This window comes from Pyrus communis, chromosome 5 (assembly GCF_963583255.1).
Source record: "Pyrus communis chromosome 5, drPyrComm1.1, whole genome shotgun sequence".
NCBI classification, from domain to species: domain Eukaryota; kingdom Viridiplantae; phylum Streptophyta; class Magnoliopsida; order Rosales; family Rosaceae; genus Pyrus; species Pyrus communis.
The window spans coordinates 28911363-28930308 of NC_084807.1; the positions used below are offsets into that span (position 1 = coordinate 28911363).

Consider the following 18946-nt stretch of genomic DNA (forward strand, 5'->3'; position numbering starts at 1 on the left):
AGAAATCCCAAAGGTTGTATTTGATTAAAGATTGAGTTGATGATTACAACTCTCTGAGACAACGCGAAGCGCTAAACGAAAGCAAACGTTATTAATTAGACGACAAACGAAAAATCCAATTTCTATTACTGAACTTAAAACGTTGTTTTGGAAGCCTAAACGACCTCAAATGTCTAAAATCTATCATATATCACGACAAAGCAGTGTGTTTGAACCACGGTGCCGATCCTTTGACTTAAGTCTGTCCATGTCCTCTTCAATCCACTCGCCCATTTGTTCTACATCACTTCATATCCTCGTTGATCATGGCCTTGTTGCTAGCCACTCTTTACTTGGTTGGCAGAATTATCCTCCGTAGCCGCTGGATTCAAATCTGGACCGCTGGCTCGACAAAACACACAAGAACATAAATTTCCACTAATCAAAAGAAAAAAATATCAATGGATACACAGACATACATATAAATATTAAGATTAGGAAGATATCTCTTCCGCGTGGGACTTCATACTCGCTGAACTATTGACAGACCCGGAGGAGCTTGTTGAAGTATAAACTTAATGTTCCGATTGATATGGTTGTCTCCTTCAAGATGTTGAAGCTTACAAACATCAGTGATACCTCAATCCCTCGGATTCGGAAGCTTTCGAAGAGTGGAAATTTGCAACCAAGAATCCGCTTTTGAACAAAACAAGAGATGGAAGTTCATATGAAGTATTAAGTTGTTTCGGGGAAGTTGACGTTCATAAGTTGTTTAGGAAATATTAAGGATGCACAATTCATAAATTTGCATTGCTCATTGACATTGTACAGCTGAACATACTCGACAATCTCAAGGTCAAACCTTTTGGTTGTTTTTTTTGCACCTTGTTTGGTTGTGTTTGTTTTCATTCCCTGAGGCAAGAGCCAATAACTTGAACGGTTTTATCAACAAACTCCAACAAGAACATAATCTTTCGACACAAATGAAGCATTATGACCTCGAAAAAAATGACGCAAATGACGCCTTGTGCAAAAGATGAGAAGCAACTGGACTCATCCTTTCTCGGGGAGACAGTGAGAACATCTGAGCATACGGCAAGAAACAATGATAGATTGTCAAGGAATGCCAAGTTTCTGTACAAACACGAACACAACATATATAGGAACTGCATAATCACACCCGAATACGAAATGAAACAAAACATTCAGATTTTTAAGCAGATGCAATACATTCATCCTACAAGATCTGGCACAAAGAGAAAACTAAGTGTCCTATTCATGTAAAGATGGAAAGCTATCTTCTTATGTTCATTCGGTTCATATATTGATTACAGCCAAGAACCCTCATGATGAGCGAAAAAGAAATACAAAGAACAAAAAGCATAAGAACTTACAGAGACAGTTGACACCAAATTCAATTATTCTATGAAATGTACCCTCTTTGTGCAAAGGATAGCGATTTTCACACTCGTTTTCTCCTCCTACACTCTTCTCCCGAATCCTATTGTTGATTCTCCCTTACTTATTGAATCCAACAGCTAGAGGAAAATAAAAGAGGAGGGCGTGCAGAGGGAGAAGAGGGACAGCGGCAATGTGCAGCGTGAAGTTGTAATGTGCAGCATGTTCATAGAGAGCGTAATTTTGCAGCTGACGGGTTAGACAAATTGGGTTTAAATAGCGAGATGGAGTTTCAAGAACCTGTGGAACCTCCTCCCTGTGTAGTTCAAACTTTTCGGATGACTGCTTTGGAGTCACTACAGTTAGATTAGTTGTTTCTTTTTCTTCTTCCATGTTACCCAAAAAAAAAAGAAAGAGGGATTGCGGAAATCACATGAAACCCTACGAAAATCAGTTTAAAGTTCTACAAAAGTCAATGTTCAATTGGGAAGAACTAGTAAAAACCCCAAAGAAGCAAAAATTCAAACCTCATTTTCTCAAAAAATAAAAATCAAATAAAATTAAACAAATACAATTGTGGAAACCTCACATGAAAGTCCTTGGAAATCATATCATCATGAAGTGAAACATGGTTTCTGCAATTACGGCAGCTGTACAATCTAGGCTCTACCAAATCCGCCATTAACAAACAAATTCACAGCTCTAAACACCTCTCCCTGCTCGGCAACCAGAGAAAAAAAAAAAAGCAAAAGAGAGAAAATTTACACACAGGAGAGTAAATTTAATTACCTGCAATAAAATATAAGATTACCAACCGAGTTAGCGTGCGAGATTCCAAAAGTAAAACATTAAATTTTGAAAAATTGGGTTTTGAAAGAGACAGGATTTGCATTTAAGGGTAAGCAACAAGAACACTGAGAGGATAAAGATTAACAAACCCAGATTAAAAAATGATTAAATAGGTGATTAGGAAGGGGGAAGTTGGAGTCTTTGAAGTGAAATTCATGGGATATAATAAAATAAGATAAAAACCCATTAATTAATTGGGTATGAATATGGGAAGGGATAAGGATCTGACCTGTTTAACCAGTCACTAATTGTGATTAAAAAATGGTGAGAGAGTTGGGAAATTGCTTTGTTCTTTACATGTAGAATTGAATCAATTGATTAGTAGCTGCGCTGTAGGAATTTACGTTTTTAAGCAATCAATAACATGTAGTGTGCTGTCCCGTATTTCAAACACATTAAAAAGTTTCTTTTGGTACTTTGTTAGTGTAAACAAAGTAGCCCCTAGTTTCTCCCAAGTGTCAAGTGCTATACCAATAACATGTAGTGTATTGTTCCGTGTTTCAGACACAGTGAAAAATTTCTTCAGTGCTTTGCTAGTGTAAACAAAGTAGCGCCTAGTTTACTCCAAGTGTCAGCTGCCATATCAAGGGAGGGAGTACTAATATAAAACATAGATGTCAAGACGAGGATGTCTCAAATTACAAAAATTCTAAAGTGCTTAGAAATTTTTATCGTTAAATTATAGTTATTTGCTTTTGATCGAGGACTTAATGGAAAAAAAAATGGAGGAGTTTTTGATATTCAAAACAATATAATCTTGACATTCATGTTTACGTAATTTTATTTGTGTGTCAATAATTTCAAACAGTGTTTTAACTAGTCAACAGTATTAACAAGGTACATTTTGCTGGAAATGTTGAAAATATATGGAGAACATGACCTCATTGGTACATTTTGATGGTAACAACACATTATTAACGACAAATTGATATAAAGAACGACTGCTGTTTCATAGTCGGACTAATTTAAAGATGTTTCTTTGACCATTATATCTACAGATGAAGCCCCGGGAAGCAAAACACCGATAAGGAAAGTACGAAAGCAAAGAACCTTACCGCAAGAAACAATGATAGATTGTCAAGGAATGCCGAGTTTCTGTACAAACACGAACACTAAATATATAGGAACTGCATATTGGTACACTTAACACAGAAATCGGAACAAATGGCAGGACCCTTTGCTACCAATCTTCCTTCACAATTTTGGACTTCTCAAATATAAACTTCCCTTCTTTGTACTTCTGCAATGCCTCATAAGCTCGTTCGTACTTCCAGCCCAACACCTCACGGCAATCACCACAGTGGATATCAGCAACAGTATGCAGACCGGTTAAGAGACGTCTGTCTTCTTTTGCCCCAACAACAACATTCATTGCGTGGGAGAACAGAAATGCTCGGCCATGTTTTCCCTGTAAACAAATTGTTGGAAAACAACGTTGGACCAAAAATAATATACCCGCATCATATTATCACACCCGAATATGAAATAAAACAAAACATTCAGATTTTATAAGCAGACGCAATACATTCATCTTACAAGATCTGGCACAAAGAGCAAACTAAGTGTCCTGTTCATGTAAAGAATGAAAGTTATCTTCTTATGCTCATTCGGTTCATATATTGATTACAGCCAAGAACCCTCATGATTAGCAACAAAGAAATATGAAGAACAAGAAGCATAAGAACCAACAGAGACAGTTGACATACCAATCTCAATTATTCTATGAAATGTACCCTCTTTGTGCAAAGGATAGTGATTTTCACACTCGTTTTCTCCTCCTACACTCTTCTCCCGGATCCTATTATCGATTCTCCCTTACCTATTCAATCCAACAGCTAGAGGGAAAAAAAAGAGGAGGGTGTGCAGATGGAGAAGAGGTACTGCGGTAATGTGCAGCATGAAGTGAAACATGAAGTTGTAATGTGCGGCATGTTCATAGAGAGCGTAATTTTGCAATATGTTAATAAATAGCGCAATTTTGCAGCTGACGGGTTGGCCAAATTAGGTTCAAATAGCGAGATGAAGTTTCAAGAGCCTGCGGGCCTCTCCTTGTTTAGTTCAAACTTTTCGGATGACTGCTCTGGAGTTGCTAGATTAGTTGTTTCTTAGTGTTTCTTTTTCTTCTTCCATGTTACCCCAAAAAAAAATAAAGGAAAAAGTAGGAGGGATTGTGGAAATCACTTGAAACCCTACGCAATCAGTTTATAGTTCTACAACAGTCAATGATCAGTTGGGAAGAACTAGTAAAAACTCCAAAGAAGCAAAAATTCAAACCTCATTTTCTCAAAAAATAAAAATCAAAGAAAATTAAACAATTAAAATTGTGGAAACCTCACCTGAAAGGCCTTGGAAATGATATCATCATGAAGTGAAACATGGTTTCTGCAATTACAACAGCTGTACAATCTAGGCCCCACCAAATCCGCCATTAACAAACAAATTCACAGCTCTAAACACCTCTCCCTGCTCGGCAACCAGAGAAAAAAAAGCAAAAGAGAGAAAATTTACACACAGGAGAGTAAAAATCTGTAAAAATTAAAAAATGAAAATATGGATTAAGAGAAAGACTATAAATTTAATTACCTGCAACAAGATCAAAATTGACCTAGAAACCTGCAATCAAAGATAAGATTACCAACCGAGTTAGCGTGCAAGATTCCAAAAGTAAAATATATAATTTTAAAAAATTGAAAATTTGAGTTTTGAAAGAGACAGGATTTGCATTAACAAAACCAGATTTAAAAAATGATTAAATAAGTGATTAGGAAGGGGGAAGTTGGAGTCTTTGAAGCGAAATTCATGGGATATAATAAAATAAGATAAAAACCCATTAATTAATTGGGTATTAATTTGGGAAGGGATAAGGATCTGACCTGTTTAACCAGTCACTAATTGTGATTAAAAAATGATGAGAGAGTTGGGAAATTGCTTTGTTCTTGACTTTTAGAATTTAATCAATTGATTACTAGCTGTTTAGCACTACAAGCAAAGTCAGGAAATTGAAAGAGAAATTGCATTAAATTCAAAAGGAAAAGAAAAGCACTAACCTTTTAACGGAGGATGTCTGAGAGACTTGAGGGCTGAGGTTCATGGTTGCGTGCAAAGTCTATGAGAGAGAGAGAGAGAATCTTCTGCAAAATCTACGTTTTTCACATGTAGCGTACTGTTTCGTGTTTCTAAGTATACTGAAAGCTCTTTTGCTGTGCTAATGTAAACAAAATAGCCCCTAGTTTAATCCAAAGTGTCAACTGCTATACCAGGGGAGCCCCTAGTTTATTCCAAGTGTCAACTGCTATACCGGCGAGGGAGGACTGATATAAAATATAGTCGTCATTATGATAATGATGTCTCAAATTACAAAAATTTTACGGTGCTTCGAAATTTGTACCGTTAAATTATAGTTATTTGCTTTTGATCGCGGACTTAATGAAAAAAAAAAATGAAGGAGTTTTTTATGTTCAGAACAATATTATCTTGACATTCTCGTTTATGTAAATTTTATTTGTGTGTCGATAATTTCAACCGGTGTTTTAACTAGTCAACAATATTAACAAGGTACATTTTGCTGGAAATGTTGAAAATCTATGGATAACATGTCATTGGTACATTTTGAGGGTAACAACACAATATTAACGACAAATTGATATACAGAACAACCGTTGTTTCATAATACTTATAAGGAAAGTATGAAAGCAAATAACTTTGCCAATGGGGGATTTCATTAACCTTCAAGTCCATATATTACTAACATTAGTTTCTGCTGAACATATGCAGAAAACCAACAAGAAGAAGCACAAATTATCCCCAAACGATCGTAAACCTTCGAAAATCGAATTATTTTAGCGGAAGTTGTAGAGTAAAGGGATCACGACACCGATTCTTCTCATGCATTATGGGTGATTACTAGTCCTGCTTAGAAATCTTTGCTCTCTCGATTATAAATTTTCCTTGCTTGTACATCTGAGTCTGCTCGTAAGCTCGAATGTACTTCCAACCTAAGACCTCGCCGCAGTTGCTGCAATAGATGTCAGCAACTGAGAAAACACCAGTTATGAGCTTCCTGTCCTCCTTTTGTCCCACAATGACGTTCATTGCATGGGAGAACATGTATGCCGGCCCTGATTTTGCCTAAACAACGGAATCCGAACGATAAATTGTAAGTTCTTCCAGGTCATGAAAGTGTTTTATGTAGAAGCATTTCCAACTGCTTTTTCAAGAAGCACTAGAATTTTTAATAAATATTTTCATGTATTTCTATTAAAATCACCTCTAGCAAAAAGCTCTCAACCTAAATTGGAGTGAAAATAATAGACTAAAATACAATAACCATGTTTCAGTTTTCACCAGAAATTTCTTGGAGATGAGGTCGTCACGAAGAGCAAGAGGATTATGGCAACTTCTGCAGCTGAAGAAGGGACTGCCGCCGGATTCCGCCATTAAACTGAAAGATTTCGACACCACGTTAAAAACAATCAGATCTGATTCAAAACACAGCCTATATATATATATATATACACGGAGGATAAAAGTGGAAGAAAAATAAGGAGGGGGCAGATTTGTAGAGTTTGGAGAGTCGACTGGAAATAGTATTTCAGCTGGAAAAAGTGGATGAGGGGGATGAAAAAGATAAGGCTGGGTGATGAAAAGTACTAAAAATAATAATATAATTTTGTGGAATAATGGAAATAAAATAATCTATGTCGAGATCGAAAATAATATATACTCGACGACAAGTTGGTAAGAATTGTTAAGCGTTTGTTTGGAAGTGTTATTACTATAATTGAAAATGTTTTTTGTGAACAATTATAATCTCAACCAACGTAATGCAAAATTTGATACTTATTTGTAATCTTAACCGGTGTTTAAACTAGTCAACAATATTAATAAGTTATGTTTTGTAGGACGTGTTGAAAATGTATCAATGACATATCAAAACATTTTGGATTTGGATTGGAACAATTATATTATGGATGTAAATTTCCGCCTTCTTCTTAGACGAAAATGCACCTGCAAAACAATCAACATCTAAGATCAAGGTCAAGAGCCTTACGCACCCACGATGAATGGGGGGAGCTTTGGGCGAAGAATCTTTGATGCCAAAATTAGAATTTGAGGGAAAAATGTTTAGAGAATTTTTAGAAGATAATTGAACTTAGGTTTTGGAAGAGATGAGAGACTATATATAGGGGTGTAGCCGGTCCTATTAGGAGATTTAGGACCGGCCACATATGGTTGATTTGTGGGATTGATAGCAAGATATTATGTGAAACAATATCTTGCAATTGATTTGGTAATTAATCAATTAATCCCAATTTGAAAAAAATAATAATTGAGAGTTACCTTGTGGGTGAAGATTTGATGATGAGTGATTAGAGGATTTTAAGAGAATACAATTTTGATCACCTTTGACCTTGATTTGGCTGTTATTGCCCGTTGCATGTGCATGAGAATTCCTGTGTGCCTTAAGGATAATTTTGTTTTTTTTTTACTCAAAAATTCACGTGTCGCCTTTATATTTTTTTGATTATTTTTTGCTACACATATATGAGTGGGTGAAGCAAAACATCGATCAAAAAAGTAGAAAAGCAAAGAACTTTACCAATGAGTTTTCAGTTTTGTCAACACATATTGATACTGTAAGTATTGTATCAATTTACTATAAGGTTGATGCTATTAATAATTGTGTATCAATGTACTATTAACTTTAAAATGTATCAATATTTTGTCGATAGTGTATCGATATTCTGCCAATATAATTGATATTGTCTATATATAGAAGTCCATCTTATTTTCCAATACAATGTGTACAATCTACACATTGCTGCCCACACGTTTCCAAATTGATAGCTCCACCATTTTGAGCCATATCCCTTTCACTCTAATTAATTTAAAGAGAAAAGTGAGTAATACTTTTTTAACTTTAATATTATTAGAGCAATGATCTTTCAACTAAAAATTTGTGACTATTGGTCTCTTAACTTGTTAAAACATGTAGTTATTGTCATTTTGTTAATTTCGTCAAAATGAGTCACTTGCACGACATATGAGGCTGAATAAAGAGATAAATAAGGAAAACGAAATTATTTCATGAGGGAACGGGTGGCTTTGCATCAAAATGCAGCTTTGTGCGTCTGATGGTATATTTCCACTATGAAAGAGGATCTTGGGATCCTCCAATCACATCTGTTATCGTACATTGTGTGGCCAATTTTTGTCAAGTATTGTTTATATTTAATTTTAAATAAAAAAATTACAATAATTTTTAACCGCACGATGTTCGATGATTGAGAGTTTTCAAAATCCTCACAAAGAGGATCTAACGAGGATCCTCACTCTTCTAGTATGTTTAATAGCCTCCGGGCCTCCTTGTTGCATTTGATCCCATTCCCTCGTGAAATAATATTTTGTTTTCTTTATTTGCCTCCACATTTAACTTCACGTGTTATACAAGTGATTTATTTTGACGGAAAATTTGACGTAATTGCACGTTTTGATAAGTTAAAAGATTAATAATTATAAATTTTTAGTTCAGATATCAATACTCCAATTAAATTAAAATTGATGAACTATTACTACGACTTCCTTTGAATTTAAGTGACAAAAAACGCAATTTGACAATACAATTGGTTATTACAATTTTTAGGAATAAAAAAAAAAAAACCAAAATGACAAGTAAAGGGGAATCCAGGAGTAGAAGTAACTCCAACAGGTTTGCCAGCTCCTATTCTTCCTATCTCTCTTCTCTACTGGAAAAACCAGAATCTTTCAACTTCCTTTCTCTCCACTCTCCGTATCTCTCGCTGTGGAGCCCACAAAACAAGCTGGTAGTGACGGTTGGCAAGCCTCAAACATGGCGGACGCGTACTGGAGGTACAGCGACGGTCGACAACCGCCGCCCTCGGCGATGAATTCAGTCGTTGGAAAGCGTCCTCGCTCCGATTACGGTATGTTAAATTCCTCAAATTTCCCCTTTTTGGGGTTTCCTCTCTCCTTTTTGAGTGCGTTTGGGGGTTTATTAAATTAGGGTTCTTGGGGATTTTAGTATCTTCCTGGTTGCCCTGAGAGCAGAATTGTTGAAGTACAAATACAAAATGCAAAAGATGCGCTAATAAATGTGAACAAAAAAATGGAGATTTCAGCTGACTTTTAAGTAGTCGAACTAGGTTTTCAATGGGGAATTGAAATTTGGGATCTTTTGATCAATGTTGTATGTGGTTTAATCACTATTTGATGTTTATGTGGATAAGCTTATTAAGCCATCATATTCGGCTTTCAGATGGGGCTTCCATGGTTATTTTTAAGATATAATTGCTTAGATTACATGATAAATTTGCATTCTTGTTAGTTTTCTGTGCTCTATTTAGTGTTATCTACACACATTTTAGTATAAACATTGTTCATAGCATGCATATGAGAGATAAAATGAGTATTCCTAATCTCATTATGCACATTCGTGAAGATGTTTCGGTCTGTTGTACTGCATCCATGAGGAGGGTAGTCTATATATTTTGGACACCCATTTGTTGGTAATATGACCAGTGTCATATTTGAGCAAGCTGCGTGCTGGCTGGTCCCGGCTCCTAGATCATCTTCGTTATTAGTTTATTTTAAGTGTCAATATCCCTGGAGGCTGTTAATAATTATTCATCTTTAATAAATGCCAGGTTTGATTCAAGGATCAGCCTATGCAATATATTGAGATGAAAGGAAAATTCAAGTGGTTGTGTTAGCATATGCAATATATTGAGATGTTTGGGTACCTCATGGGCATGTAACAACTTAATTACCTGATTATGACTGATGCAGTAGTTAGTGATTATAGCAATTTGATTTTGTTAGGTCATCAGCAGTTTAACTTAATATTCTCTTGTTTATAGCTTTATGCCACCTTCTGCGTTTATAATTATTTCAAATATTGTTTTTTTTTCTTTCTCTTTTGGTATCCTGAAGTACATCCTTCATCTTTTAGATACCCAGGGTGGTCAAGACCTCCCTAACTATTATCCCCATGAAGATGATAGAGGTTCTATGCGAGGAATTAGAGATACCGACTCCATAAATGCGTCGTATGATCGCTACCTGCGCAATGCGGTACTTACTTTTCTTTTTCTAGAACTGTCACATTTTTCATCATATGTTTGAAGTTTCGGGGGCTAATGTTACAAGTTATGCTTCAGCAAATGTCATCATATAGCGGGGGACAATCTGCTAGAAACATGAGTGGAGGACCACCTGGTCGTGCTGTTGAGGATCCACACATGATGGGAATTGGGGGTGTTGACCCTGGGGCACCTGCAAAAGATAGGGTCTTAGGAATGGGAAGTGGACGGCCTGATGCTCCCCTTCCTCCTGGTGCTACCAGTACGCTATTTGTGGAGGGATTGCCTCCCAACTGTACAAGACGTGAAGTAGCTCGTATCCTTAAAATTTTCTGGGGGTTGCAGTTTTATAACCCTTTGTGTCATTACTTGCACTTTACCTTTGTCGAGTTTACCTTCACTTGGTTTTGAAGATATCTTTCGCCCTTTCGTTGGCTACAAGGAAGTGAGACTCGTGAGCAAGGAATCCAGACATGTAAGTTTTTCTTTCCCAAGGGATAAAATTGAATAGTTATTGACTGTTGGATTCTCAAATAATTTATCTGTGCAGCCTGGAGGAGATCCACTGGTACTTTGTTTTGTTGATTTTGTGAGTCCGGCCCATGCAGCAACTGCTATGGATGCATTGCAAGGTAAGTTTACATTTTTGTTAAATTTGTTGAAATCATAGCACCATAGTTTCTTTGACATTTCTTATGCCATTGTTGGAGAAGTTACATAAAAAAATTTCTTCACTTCGCAAGAAGATGGACTGCCAAAGGATTCATGAAAAAGGAAAGAAAAAAAAAACATTTGCATCAATAGTTTGGATTGTTGTTTGGCAGTTCTGTGTAATTAACCAAAAGAAAATAAAGGAAAGGCCACTACGTTATCAAATTTTACAATGCAGATAAGATTGTGTTGCTTCAATTCATATGGAAATTTTGTACACAGGATATGTGAATTTAAACCCCTTTTAACTTCCAAAGCTACCTGACATTTTCAACCACTTAAAAGATTGCCAAACCCATAGTTTTGTGGCTTTTTTTTTTTTTTTTTTTCCATTTAAAGTGAGATAACTTACTATTCAAGGCATGTGACTTCGTTTTTTAAGGAGGTGATTCATGGGGCCACTTTCTATTGGCTTTACGAGATGAACAGAGATTACCGCTGCCCATAGGTCTTGGTTTCACCCCTTACTTTAAACTAGAAGTTGCATGGTCAGCAAAGTCATCCAGTACCAGTATACCACAAACCAAACTTTGTAAATTGTTCCAAACAATGGAAGGGATTGCCTTCATGGTTCATTTTTTATCCTCCAAGATTCTGCGAATGCCTTGAAACTGGTTGGTTTCCTTGGGACTTGATTTTTCCCTTAATTAGTCAAGTAGGACAGCGAGACTGGTTAGAGAAGCCATATAATTTCAGTTTGGCCGTACTTGTAATTCAGTCTAAGAATGCTGCTTGGGACAATGGTGCTCTCGGGATAGTTGTCTCATGTTTTAGCCTACACTTCGTCTTTTGTTCCTGGAAGATGAAATCTCATTATGAGGAGGTTTATCTAGTGAAACTGTGTACTTTATGTCAACAGAGGAAGTGCGTGAACTTCATTTTTGGAATGAGGGAGACCCTTTTTACCCTTTCTGTCAATCTAGGACGTGTGGCGAACTCAGGTTTGCTACTTAGGTGTGTTGAAAAATGATAGGTGTTAAATATTTAAGATAAACGGTTTAACGTCTTTATATCATCTATCTGCTGATACCCTCATTCGGCGTTGAAAACGTACCCAGTTGTTACAGCGTAAATGGTCGAGCTCGATTTTGCAGGTTATAAATTCGATGAGCATGACCGTGACTCAGTCAATTTAAGGTTGCAATTCGCTCGCTATCCTGGTGCGAGGTCAGGTGGTGGGCACCGAGGGAAGCGTTGAATTATGCGGTTTTTCAGGTGATTAACACAATTTTCGATCCGTACAACCGTTTACATTCATGGCCATTAGGTGCCGAGTTGAAACTAAACAAAATCACGCTAAAACGTCAAACGACTCTTCTCTGTAGGACTTGCTTGATTTGGGAGGTTGTGATAATGAGGGGCGATACAACAAACTTGCAGTTTCGAGAATTAATGGTGCATAGTTAGGACCAACTCGCTTGGGTGGTTCCCGATAATTTTAGACTGCTTTTCTGTGTGTAGACAACATCAGACTTTATTTCCTTTATTTTGATTCGAACTGTTCGGTCTGGTTACCAGTACGATTACATACAGACTATTTCGCCATATGCGATTGCTAGAAAATGTAAACTTATTTGAAGTTAAACATGTTGAAGTCTCCTTGCATTTGCATATGCTCTGGGATTAGGGTCTAGATTTGATATTATACCTTGATGAAGTGTGGTAACTGTTGTAGGTTTCATTTTACTGTACTGAAAGTAACTGCCTTTTGTGGTAACTGTTGTAGGTCTCATTTTATATGGAAAATAACTGGCCTTTTCTGTGTCATTGCTCATTTCCTCTCAAAGATGTCATGAATTTTGTTCGTCATAGATACTAGTATGTGAACTAAAGTATTACTGTGTGGACGCATTCTTGCGTTTGATTTTCGAGTCTTCTGACTGGGTTTGTGTTGAGTTGTAGATGCATCTAATCCTAACATGATTTGATTGTGATCCACTAGAGTCTACCGTAGAATCGAAGAATTAACATGATATCGGAAGATCTGGCTTTGGATTTCACTGACTCTTGGGGAAACTGGCAGCTACTGTAAAGGGGCTGGCTAAGGTTCTTTACCTGTACTGAATTAGGAGCATATCGGGGCTTGGTTCTTTTACTAACTTCATACCCTCTTTTCACGGGGCGAGGTTCTAATCTAGGGGAGATGTTCTACGGCAGGGGGGGGTCGAAGTTGGGTGCATGTCGGTAGCACGCATTCATTTTAGACTAGGCGCACCATGCGGTTGGAAATTAATGGTTTCATATTCTCTGAGAGGTCACATTTTCCTGCATTTGGTCATTCACGTGAACCATAAATGTCATCGCCCTGCCCCCGCAAGGTCCTACCTTCTCGTTAGCTATGAATGTCGAAGACAAAGAAAAGAGCAACAACGGTGAACTTTTTCCACGGGTTGTTCAGCCAGCTTAACAAAACATTGAATGGGATGGTAGCCAGCTTAACAGAACATTGAATGGGATGGTTGCGGTGATGGTTATCTTTTTCTGCAGGAAGTGGACTGCGGCGACTGTTCAGGGGGGACTGTCGTGGTAATGGTGTCTTCATCAAGCTTGTCCGCCATGGATACTTTGATATTTTTCCCCACACCAACGTTACAAGTGATGGATTTTGTCCCGAAATCTGTGGGTTTCACACACCTACGAGAGTCCTCGGTCACTCAATATAAGTTGTTAGATCGGATCTAACGGTTAAACGTGTTAAGACAAACGTCCGTGGGCACTAGAGAAAAATTGCGTACTTAGTTGGGTCGCTGTCTTCTAGAAGTGGAACTGTGGAAGTGGGTCTTCAGTCAAACTTAATAGCCGGATGGCACCTTTTGAAGTTTGACTTCTTTGTTTGTTTCCAACTTTTGTTTTCCAATAAACCAATAATTGTTAATTGAAATGGAAGCAAGATGGTGACTTTTGAAGTTACGCAACTTTTGTAAAAACACACTTACAAAATATTACTTTGTTTGAACGTGTTTTATAATAAATCGAAAATTCCTTGAATTTTCAAAGTACTTTGTGATTTTTTTAGGAAGCACTGAAATGTTTTTTTAGAATTTATTTGCGTTTCTACTAAGATTGATCTCATAAAAATTTTCATAAAAAATGTTTTCAGTCATTTAAAAAAAAAAAGAATTTTCAAACGAGCTTTACGGGACTAATTAAAAGGGTAAAGTACTGTGTGGTTAATTTAAAAAATAAAATAAAAGTTTTATCTTCCCAGGCTTATACAGGGTTGATAAATTTTTTTATCAATTGGTAACAAATATTTAAAAACATTGAACGAAAGACTAAAAAGTTGACGCATAAGTGCTCGTGATGATTTATGATTAGATTATTACTTTATTTTTTATTAACATCTTTATATTTTTATTCGTGACCTATCTTGTTGCTTGCAATTTTAAAAAAAATTGGTCTTGATTTCCAATTTCCTACGAAAAGATGTGTGGGGTTGGTTAACTACTTGGCTTATTAGTTGACTTTGCTTTACGCAGATAAGTGTGCCGTTTTATTGACCATGCCAGTTGTACATAGTCCAAATGGAATATGAAATTAATAACCAATCAATTAATCTCATTCTATTAAAATTGAACTAAATTTAAATTAAAAAAATAATAATCCACAGAAAACTATTGCTTGTGAGATCAAATATAATTTAATCAAATTGTAATGTTTGTTTGTAGTTCAGTTGGTTGAAAATATTTTTCCTTACTGTCGAAACCGAAATTTGAATTACCCATCTTTGTATAAGAAAAAAAAGGAAGTGAATTAAAATAAATATCCTTGTCTCCATCTTACTATGTTCTTAAAGCCAACAGGATCCTCTTTGGATCTTTTGGTGAGGATCTATGAATCATGTCCGTTCATCGTACATCATGTAGTCAGTTTTTGTCAAGTACTGTTTGTGTTTAATTTTAAATAATTTTTGACCGCACGATGTACGATGAACGGATATGATTGACGGATCTCCGGAATTCTCACAAAGAGGATCCGGATTCTACTTAAAGCTAACGGGAGACTCGGTGCAAAATCGAGGAACAGCGATATTCTAGAATTTATACAATTGATCTTACTTAATAAGATAAAGTTTAATGTGTTTATATTTCTCAATCTCTTCTTTATCTTTGCATTTAGAATCAGAAGGTGACTTCTATTCCCAATTAACCAATAATTATTAAGCCATACCGGCAGTGATATGATGGAAACCCATAAAATTAAATTTTCTGAAAACAAATATTTCTTTTCTTTCTTGTTTTTCTTGTTTTTCCAAAATTCCTTTTACTTTGGCGGACTTAGGACTCTCACATGCAATTCGAATCTTTCTCTCTCTTAAACTCCTATGCCTACGAAAATTCCTCTTGTACCGTTGTATCTTATCCACCAGAATCTTTTTTTTATCGTTAGATTTTGATCATTTGACTTTTTGTAAAAGATTTAACGGTCATAATGCACCGTGTTTACAATATCCCGGGACTGCTAGAAGATCCTGTGGTATACAGAAAGGGTGCAATATACAGTGTAGTAATTGAATATGAATACTTGAAAGACTAGGATATCCTCCTCCGTTAGGATTCTAAGCATCCAAACCAACCCTAGCTACTCTCCTAGTCCTACTCAGCACTCTCTCTTCTTATATTATATATATATACACACACATCATAATATTCAATACTCCATATTCAACCTAGCCCTCTCTTCCTCTCTGCGTTGTGTGATTTTACACGCACTTCACGGAGCCGACTGTACAACTATCTATATCTATATACACATATATATATATTGAATATATATTTCACACATTTGCTTGTTTTTCCACTAGGAACGGCTGCAAGTTGTGTTCATGGCTGAGATCGACGCTGCAAAAGTTAATGCCTCTGCGGCGGAGGAGGAGGAAGTTAACGACTGCTCCATCAAGCAGGTTGACTTGACGGTGCCAAAAACCGATGACCCCACCATTCCGGTGCTCACATTCAGAATGTGGGTTCTTGGTTTGTCTTCATGCATCTTGCTCTCCTTTGTCAACCAGTTCTTCTGGTACAGGAAAAACCCTTTGTCCATCAGTTCGATTTGTGCCCAGATTGCTGTCGTGCCCATCGGGCATCTCATGGCAAGGACGCTGCCTACGTCCCCTTTTTTCAAGGGGACGTGGTTCGAGTTCACCATGAATCCGGGGCCTTTTAATATCAAGGAACATGTTTTGATCACCATATTTGCAAACTCGGGCGCTGGAAGCGTTTACGCTACTCATATCTTGTCTGCTGTGAAGCTCTTGTATAAGAGGAAGCTCACTTTTATTCCTGCCCTGCTTGTTATGTTCACCACTCAGGTTTTCTTATTTCTCCTTCTTCTTTGGATTTCGATTGCTTTTGTGTTAATGGAATTGCATTTGGTTTTATAGCAGATTATGACTATTTCGTAGCAATATTTGCATATGCTTTTCGTTTCTCTGACAAATATGTTTATAATGTTCAGTATTGTTTATATATCAAAACCTATCAAATCTGCCGAATTTTTGTAACAATAATAACACAATGAACTGTTTGTTTCATACCGAAATTACTAATCTGGTGTCTGACCCTGTAGTTTCTGTTGATCTTGTTTGAATTTAGGTGTTAGGGTTTGGCTGGGCTGGAATTTTCCGAAGAATTCTGGTTGATCCGGAACAAATGTGGTGGCCTTCTAATCTGGTTCAGGTTTCACTCTTCAGGTAAACATATCTTTGGTTCAGTAATAATCACTCGGTCATTGATTTCATAGCCTGTTTAGCAAGTACTCATAGTAGTAAGTCTTTACTGCTGCAGAGCTCTGCATGAGAAGGACAAAAGGCCGAAAGGTGGAATGACTCGTTCCCAATTCTTCCTCATAGTGATGATCTGCAGTTTCTGTTACTATGTCTTTCCTGGCTATCTGGTTTACATCATAACATCTTTCTCTTGGGTATGTTGGCTTGCTCCTAAGTCTATTCTTGTCCAACAACTGGGTTCTGGCTTGTCTGGCCTCGGTATTGGTTCTTTTGCGATTGACTGGGCAGCTATTTCATCATATCTTGGTACTCCGCTAGCTAGCCCATGGTTTGCCACTGCCAATATTGCCATTGGGTTTTTTCTTGTCATGTATGTGATGACACCCATCACGTACTTTTTTGATGTCTACAATGCCAAGAAGTTCCCAATATATTCTAGTGACCTTTTCACGTCTAATGGTACCACGTATGATGTTCTGAGCATCATTGATTCCAAGTTTGAACTTGACCGTCCTACGTATGCAAAGTCCGGACCTGTAAATTTGAGCACTTTCTTCGCTATGACTTATGGTCTCGGGTTTGCCACGCTTCCTGCTACGCTTGTGCATGTTCTGCTCTTTAATGCAAGGTAATTTACGTTTGAATCGTTGAACGTTTTCACAAAATATAAGCATAAGTTAAACAGAGATCTGCTGTTTGTGAATTGAAGCTGAATTTCATCATACCTTCATTGCAGGGACATTGGAAATGCATTTCGACGACAAAAGAAGTTGGATATCCATGCAAGGCTTATGAAAAAGTACAAATCAGTGCCAACATGGTGGTTTCTCGGCATCCTTGTGGTAAACATTGCTCTTATCCTCTTTGCTTGCCAGTATTACAATGAGTCTCTTCAATTGCCTTGGTGGGGTGTTCTGCTTGCTTGTGCCATTGCCATTTTGTACACAGTTCCAATTGGTATCATCACAGCCACAACAAACCAGGTAACGAAATTATAACTTTTGTTTATAAGCTAATGCTGTTTGCTGTAAGTTTACAACCACTTGTTCAAGTTCATGATAGATAAAGGTTTCTGAAACATTTTTCCGTTCTTTTTTCGTGGTAACAGCAACCGGGTTTGAATATTATCACGGAATATGTGATCGGGTACTTGTACCCGGAGCACCCTGTAGCGAATATGTGCTTCAAAGTGTATGGCTACATCAGTATGACTCAAGCTTTAACTTTCCTGGCTGATTTTAAGCTTGGTCACTACATGAAGATTCCACCAAGATCAATGTTCATAGCACAGGTCAGTTTCGTTTTTTCGGATTTATCAATCTGCATTACATTTTTGGTTTGAGATAGTCAGAAGCTAACCTCGTGGAATTACAGGTGGTAGGAACGACTGTAGCAGTGATTGTATACCTGGTAACAGCATGGTGGCTGATGGGTGACATTCCAAACCTTTGTGATACCTCCAAGCTGCCAAAGGATAGCCAGTGGACTTGTCCAATGGACCGCGTGTTCTTTGATGCATCAGTTATCTGGGGGCTCGTTGGCCCTCGAAGAATCTTTGGAAACCTCGGTGAATACATGAACGTCAATTGGTTTTTCTTTGGTGGGGCCATTGCCCCTGTGCTTGTCAAGCTTGCACACATGGCTTTCCCCCAACATAATTGGATTCGTCTCATCAACATGCCAGTCTTGCTGGGTGCCACATCCATGATGCCCCCGGCTAGTGCTGTAAACTTTATTAGTTGGATCATTGTTGCATTTCTTTTCGGGTATGTTGTCTACAGGTACAGGCCAGACGTGTGGTCGCGCTATAACTATGTCCTTTCTGGTGGTCTTGATGCCGGAACTGCCTTTGTTACCATATTGATGTTCATTACGCTGCAGAACCGGGGAATTGAACTTAAATGGTGGGGGAACAATGGTGAGGGCTGCCCGTTGGCTACTTGCCCTACTGCTAAAGGGATTGTAGTTGATGGCTGCCCAGTTCACTGACGTTAAACTTCATATTTTCAGAAGTAGCATCTTTATTTCTTTCGATGATCTGTAAATATTTTATCAGGGATTCGTTTCTAGTTTTTTTCGTTTTATTTCGATATGATATCCATGTTGAAGAACATTTCCATTCTGATTTCAATAGTTCAGATAACTATTTCTCTAGCGTTTGCAGATGACCTCTGTTTTGATT

At 37.3% G+C, this 18946-nt stretch overlaps 4 protein-coding genes and 1 long non-coding RNA gene across 6 annotated transcripts; 2 read left to right on the forward strand and 3 right to left on the reverse strand.

Moving 5' to 3' along the window:
* On the reverse strand, positions 1-2521 carry LOC137735300 (uncharacterized). Its single transcript, XR_011068626.1, has 3 exons — positions 2456-2521; positions 459-2093; positions 1-381 (listed from the first exon to the last, which is right to left on the reverse strand). It is a non-coding gene; the product is annotated as an uncharacterized lncRNA (long non-coding RNA).
* A 616-nt stretch (positions 2522-3137) lies between these two features.
* On the reverse strand, positions 3138-5417 carry LOC137735298 (protein yippee-like At4g27745). Of its 2 annotated transcripts, none has more exons than XM_068474712.1 (4): positions 5274-5417; positions 4810-4839; positions 4563-4689; positions 3138-3634 (listed from the first exon to the last, which is right to left on the reverse strand). In XM_068474712.1, exons 3-4 carry the CDS (start codon positions 4653-4655, stop codon positions 3407-3409), a joined length of 321 nt encoding a protein of 106 aa, XP_068330813.1. In that variant the 5' UTR covers positions 4656-4689; positions 4810-4839; positions 5274-5417; the 3' UTR covers positions 3138-3406. The 2 variants fall into 2 exon arrangements, with proteins under 2 accessions (XP_068330813.1, XP_068330814.1); XM_068474713.1 differs by lacking the exon at positions 5274-5417 and adding an exon at positions 5100-5252.
* Positions 5418-5942: 525 nt separating this feature from the next.
* Positions 5943-6761, reverse strand: LOC137735557 (protein yippee-like At4g27740). The gene is made up of 2 exons (XM_068474982.1): positions 6571-6761; positions 5943-6354 (listed from the first exon to the last, which is right to left on the reverse strand). Exons 1-2 carry the CDS (start codon positions 6661-6663, stop codon positions 6130-6132), a joined length of 318 nt encoding a protein of 105 aa, XP_068331083.1. The 5' UTR covers positions 6664-6761; the 3' UTR covers positions 5943-6129.
* A 2163-nt stretch (positions 6762-8924) lies between these two features.
* Positions 8925-12803, forward strand: LOC137735551 (RNA-binding protein 2-like). Its single transcript, XM_068474976.1, has 7 exons — positions 8925-9170; positions 10196-10317; positions 10404-10641; positions 10739-10800; positions 10876-10957; positions 12131-12251; positions 12362-12803. The coding sequence occupies exons 1-6, from the start codon at positions 9077-9079 to the stop codon at positions 12232-12234; spliced, it is 702 nt and encodes a 233-aa protein (XP_068331077.1). The 5' UTR covers positions 8925-9076; the 3' UTR covers positions 12235-12251; positions 12362-12803.
* Positions 12804-15481: 2678 nt separating this feature from the next.
* On the forward strand, positions 15482-18881 carry LOC137735550 (oligopeptide transporter 6-like). Its single transcript, XM_068474975.1, has 6 exons — positions 15482-16347; positions 16631-16728; positions 16823-17392; positions 17501-17747; positions 17873-18055; positions 18139-18881. Exons 1-6 carry the CDS (start codon positions 15862-15864, stop codon positions 18751-18753), a joined length of 2199 nt encoding a protein of 732 aa, XP_068331076.1. The 5' UTR covers positions 15482-15861; the 3' UTR covers positions 18754-18881.
* The last annotated feature ends 65 nt before the right edge of the window (positions 18882-18946 follow it).

What these genes read in the sequence shown, in the direction of transcription:
- LOC137735298 (XM_068474712.1), bottom strand. Translation starts at nt 4,655, where the DNA reads ATGGCGGATTTGGTGGGGCCTAGATTGTACAGCTGTTGTAATTGCAGA. An exon ending in TCATTTCCAAGGCCTTTCAG is followed by an intron (nt 3,635 to 4,562) that starts GTGAGGTTTCCA and finishes ATTTGTTTACAG; the next exon opens with GGAAAACATGGCCGAGCATT.
- LOC137735557 (XM_068474982.1), bottom strand. Translation starts at nt 6,663, where the DNA reads ATGGCGGAATCCGGCGGCAGTCCCTTCTTCAGCTGCAGAAGTTGCCAT. An exon ending in TCATCTCCAAGAAATTTCTG is followed by an intron (nt 6,355 to 6,570) that starts GTGAAAACTGAA and finishes TCCGTTGTTTAG; the next exon opens with GCAAAATCAGGGCCGGCATA.
- LOC137735551 (XM_068474976.1), top strand. Translation starts at nt 9,077, where the DNA reads ATGGCGGACGCGTACTGGAGGTACAGCGACGGTCGACAACCGCCGCCC. An exon ending in ATCGCTACCTGCGCAATGCG is followed by an intron (nt 10,318 to 10,403) that starts GTACTTACTTTT and finishes GTTATGCTTCAG; the next exon opens with CAAATGTCATCATATAGCGG. An exon ending in TGAGCAAGGAATCCAGACAT is followed by an intron (nt 10,801 to 10,875) that starts GTAAGTTTTTCT and finishes TTATCTGTGCAG; the next exon opens with CCTGGAGGAGATCCACTGGT.
- LOC137735550 (XM_068474975.1), top strand. Translation starts at nt 15,862, where the DNA reads ATGGCTGAGATCGACGCTGCAAAAGTTAATGCCTCTGCGGCGGAGGAG. An exon ending in GTTCTGCTCTTTAATGCAAG is followed by an intron (nt 17,393 to 17,500) that starts GTAATTTACGTT and finishes CCTTCATTGCAG; the next exon opens with GGACATTGGAAATGCATTTC. An exon ending in GATCAATGTTCATAGCACAG is followed by an intron (nt 18,056 to 18,138) that starts GTCAGTTTCGTT and finishes GTGGAATTACAG; the next exon opens with GTGGTAGGAACGACTGTAGC.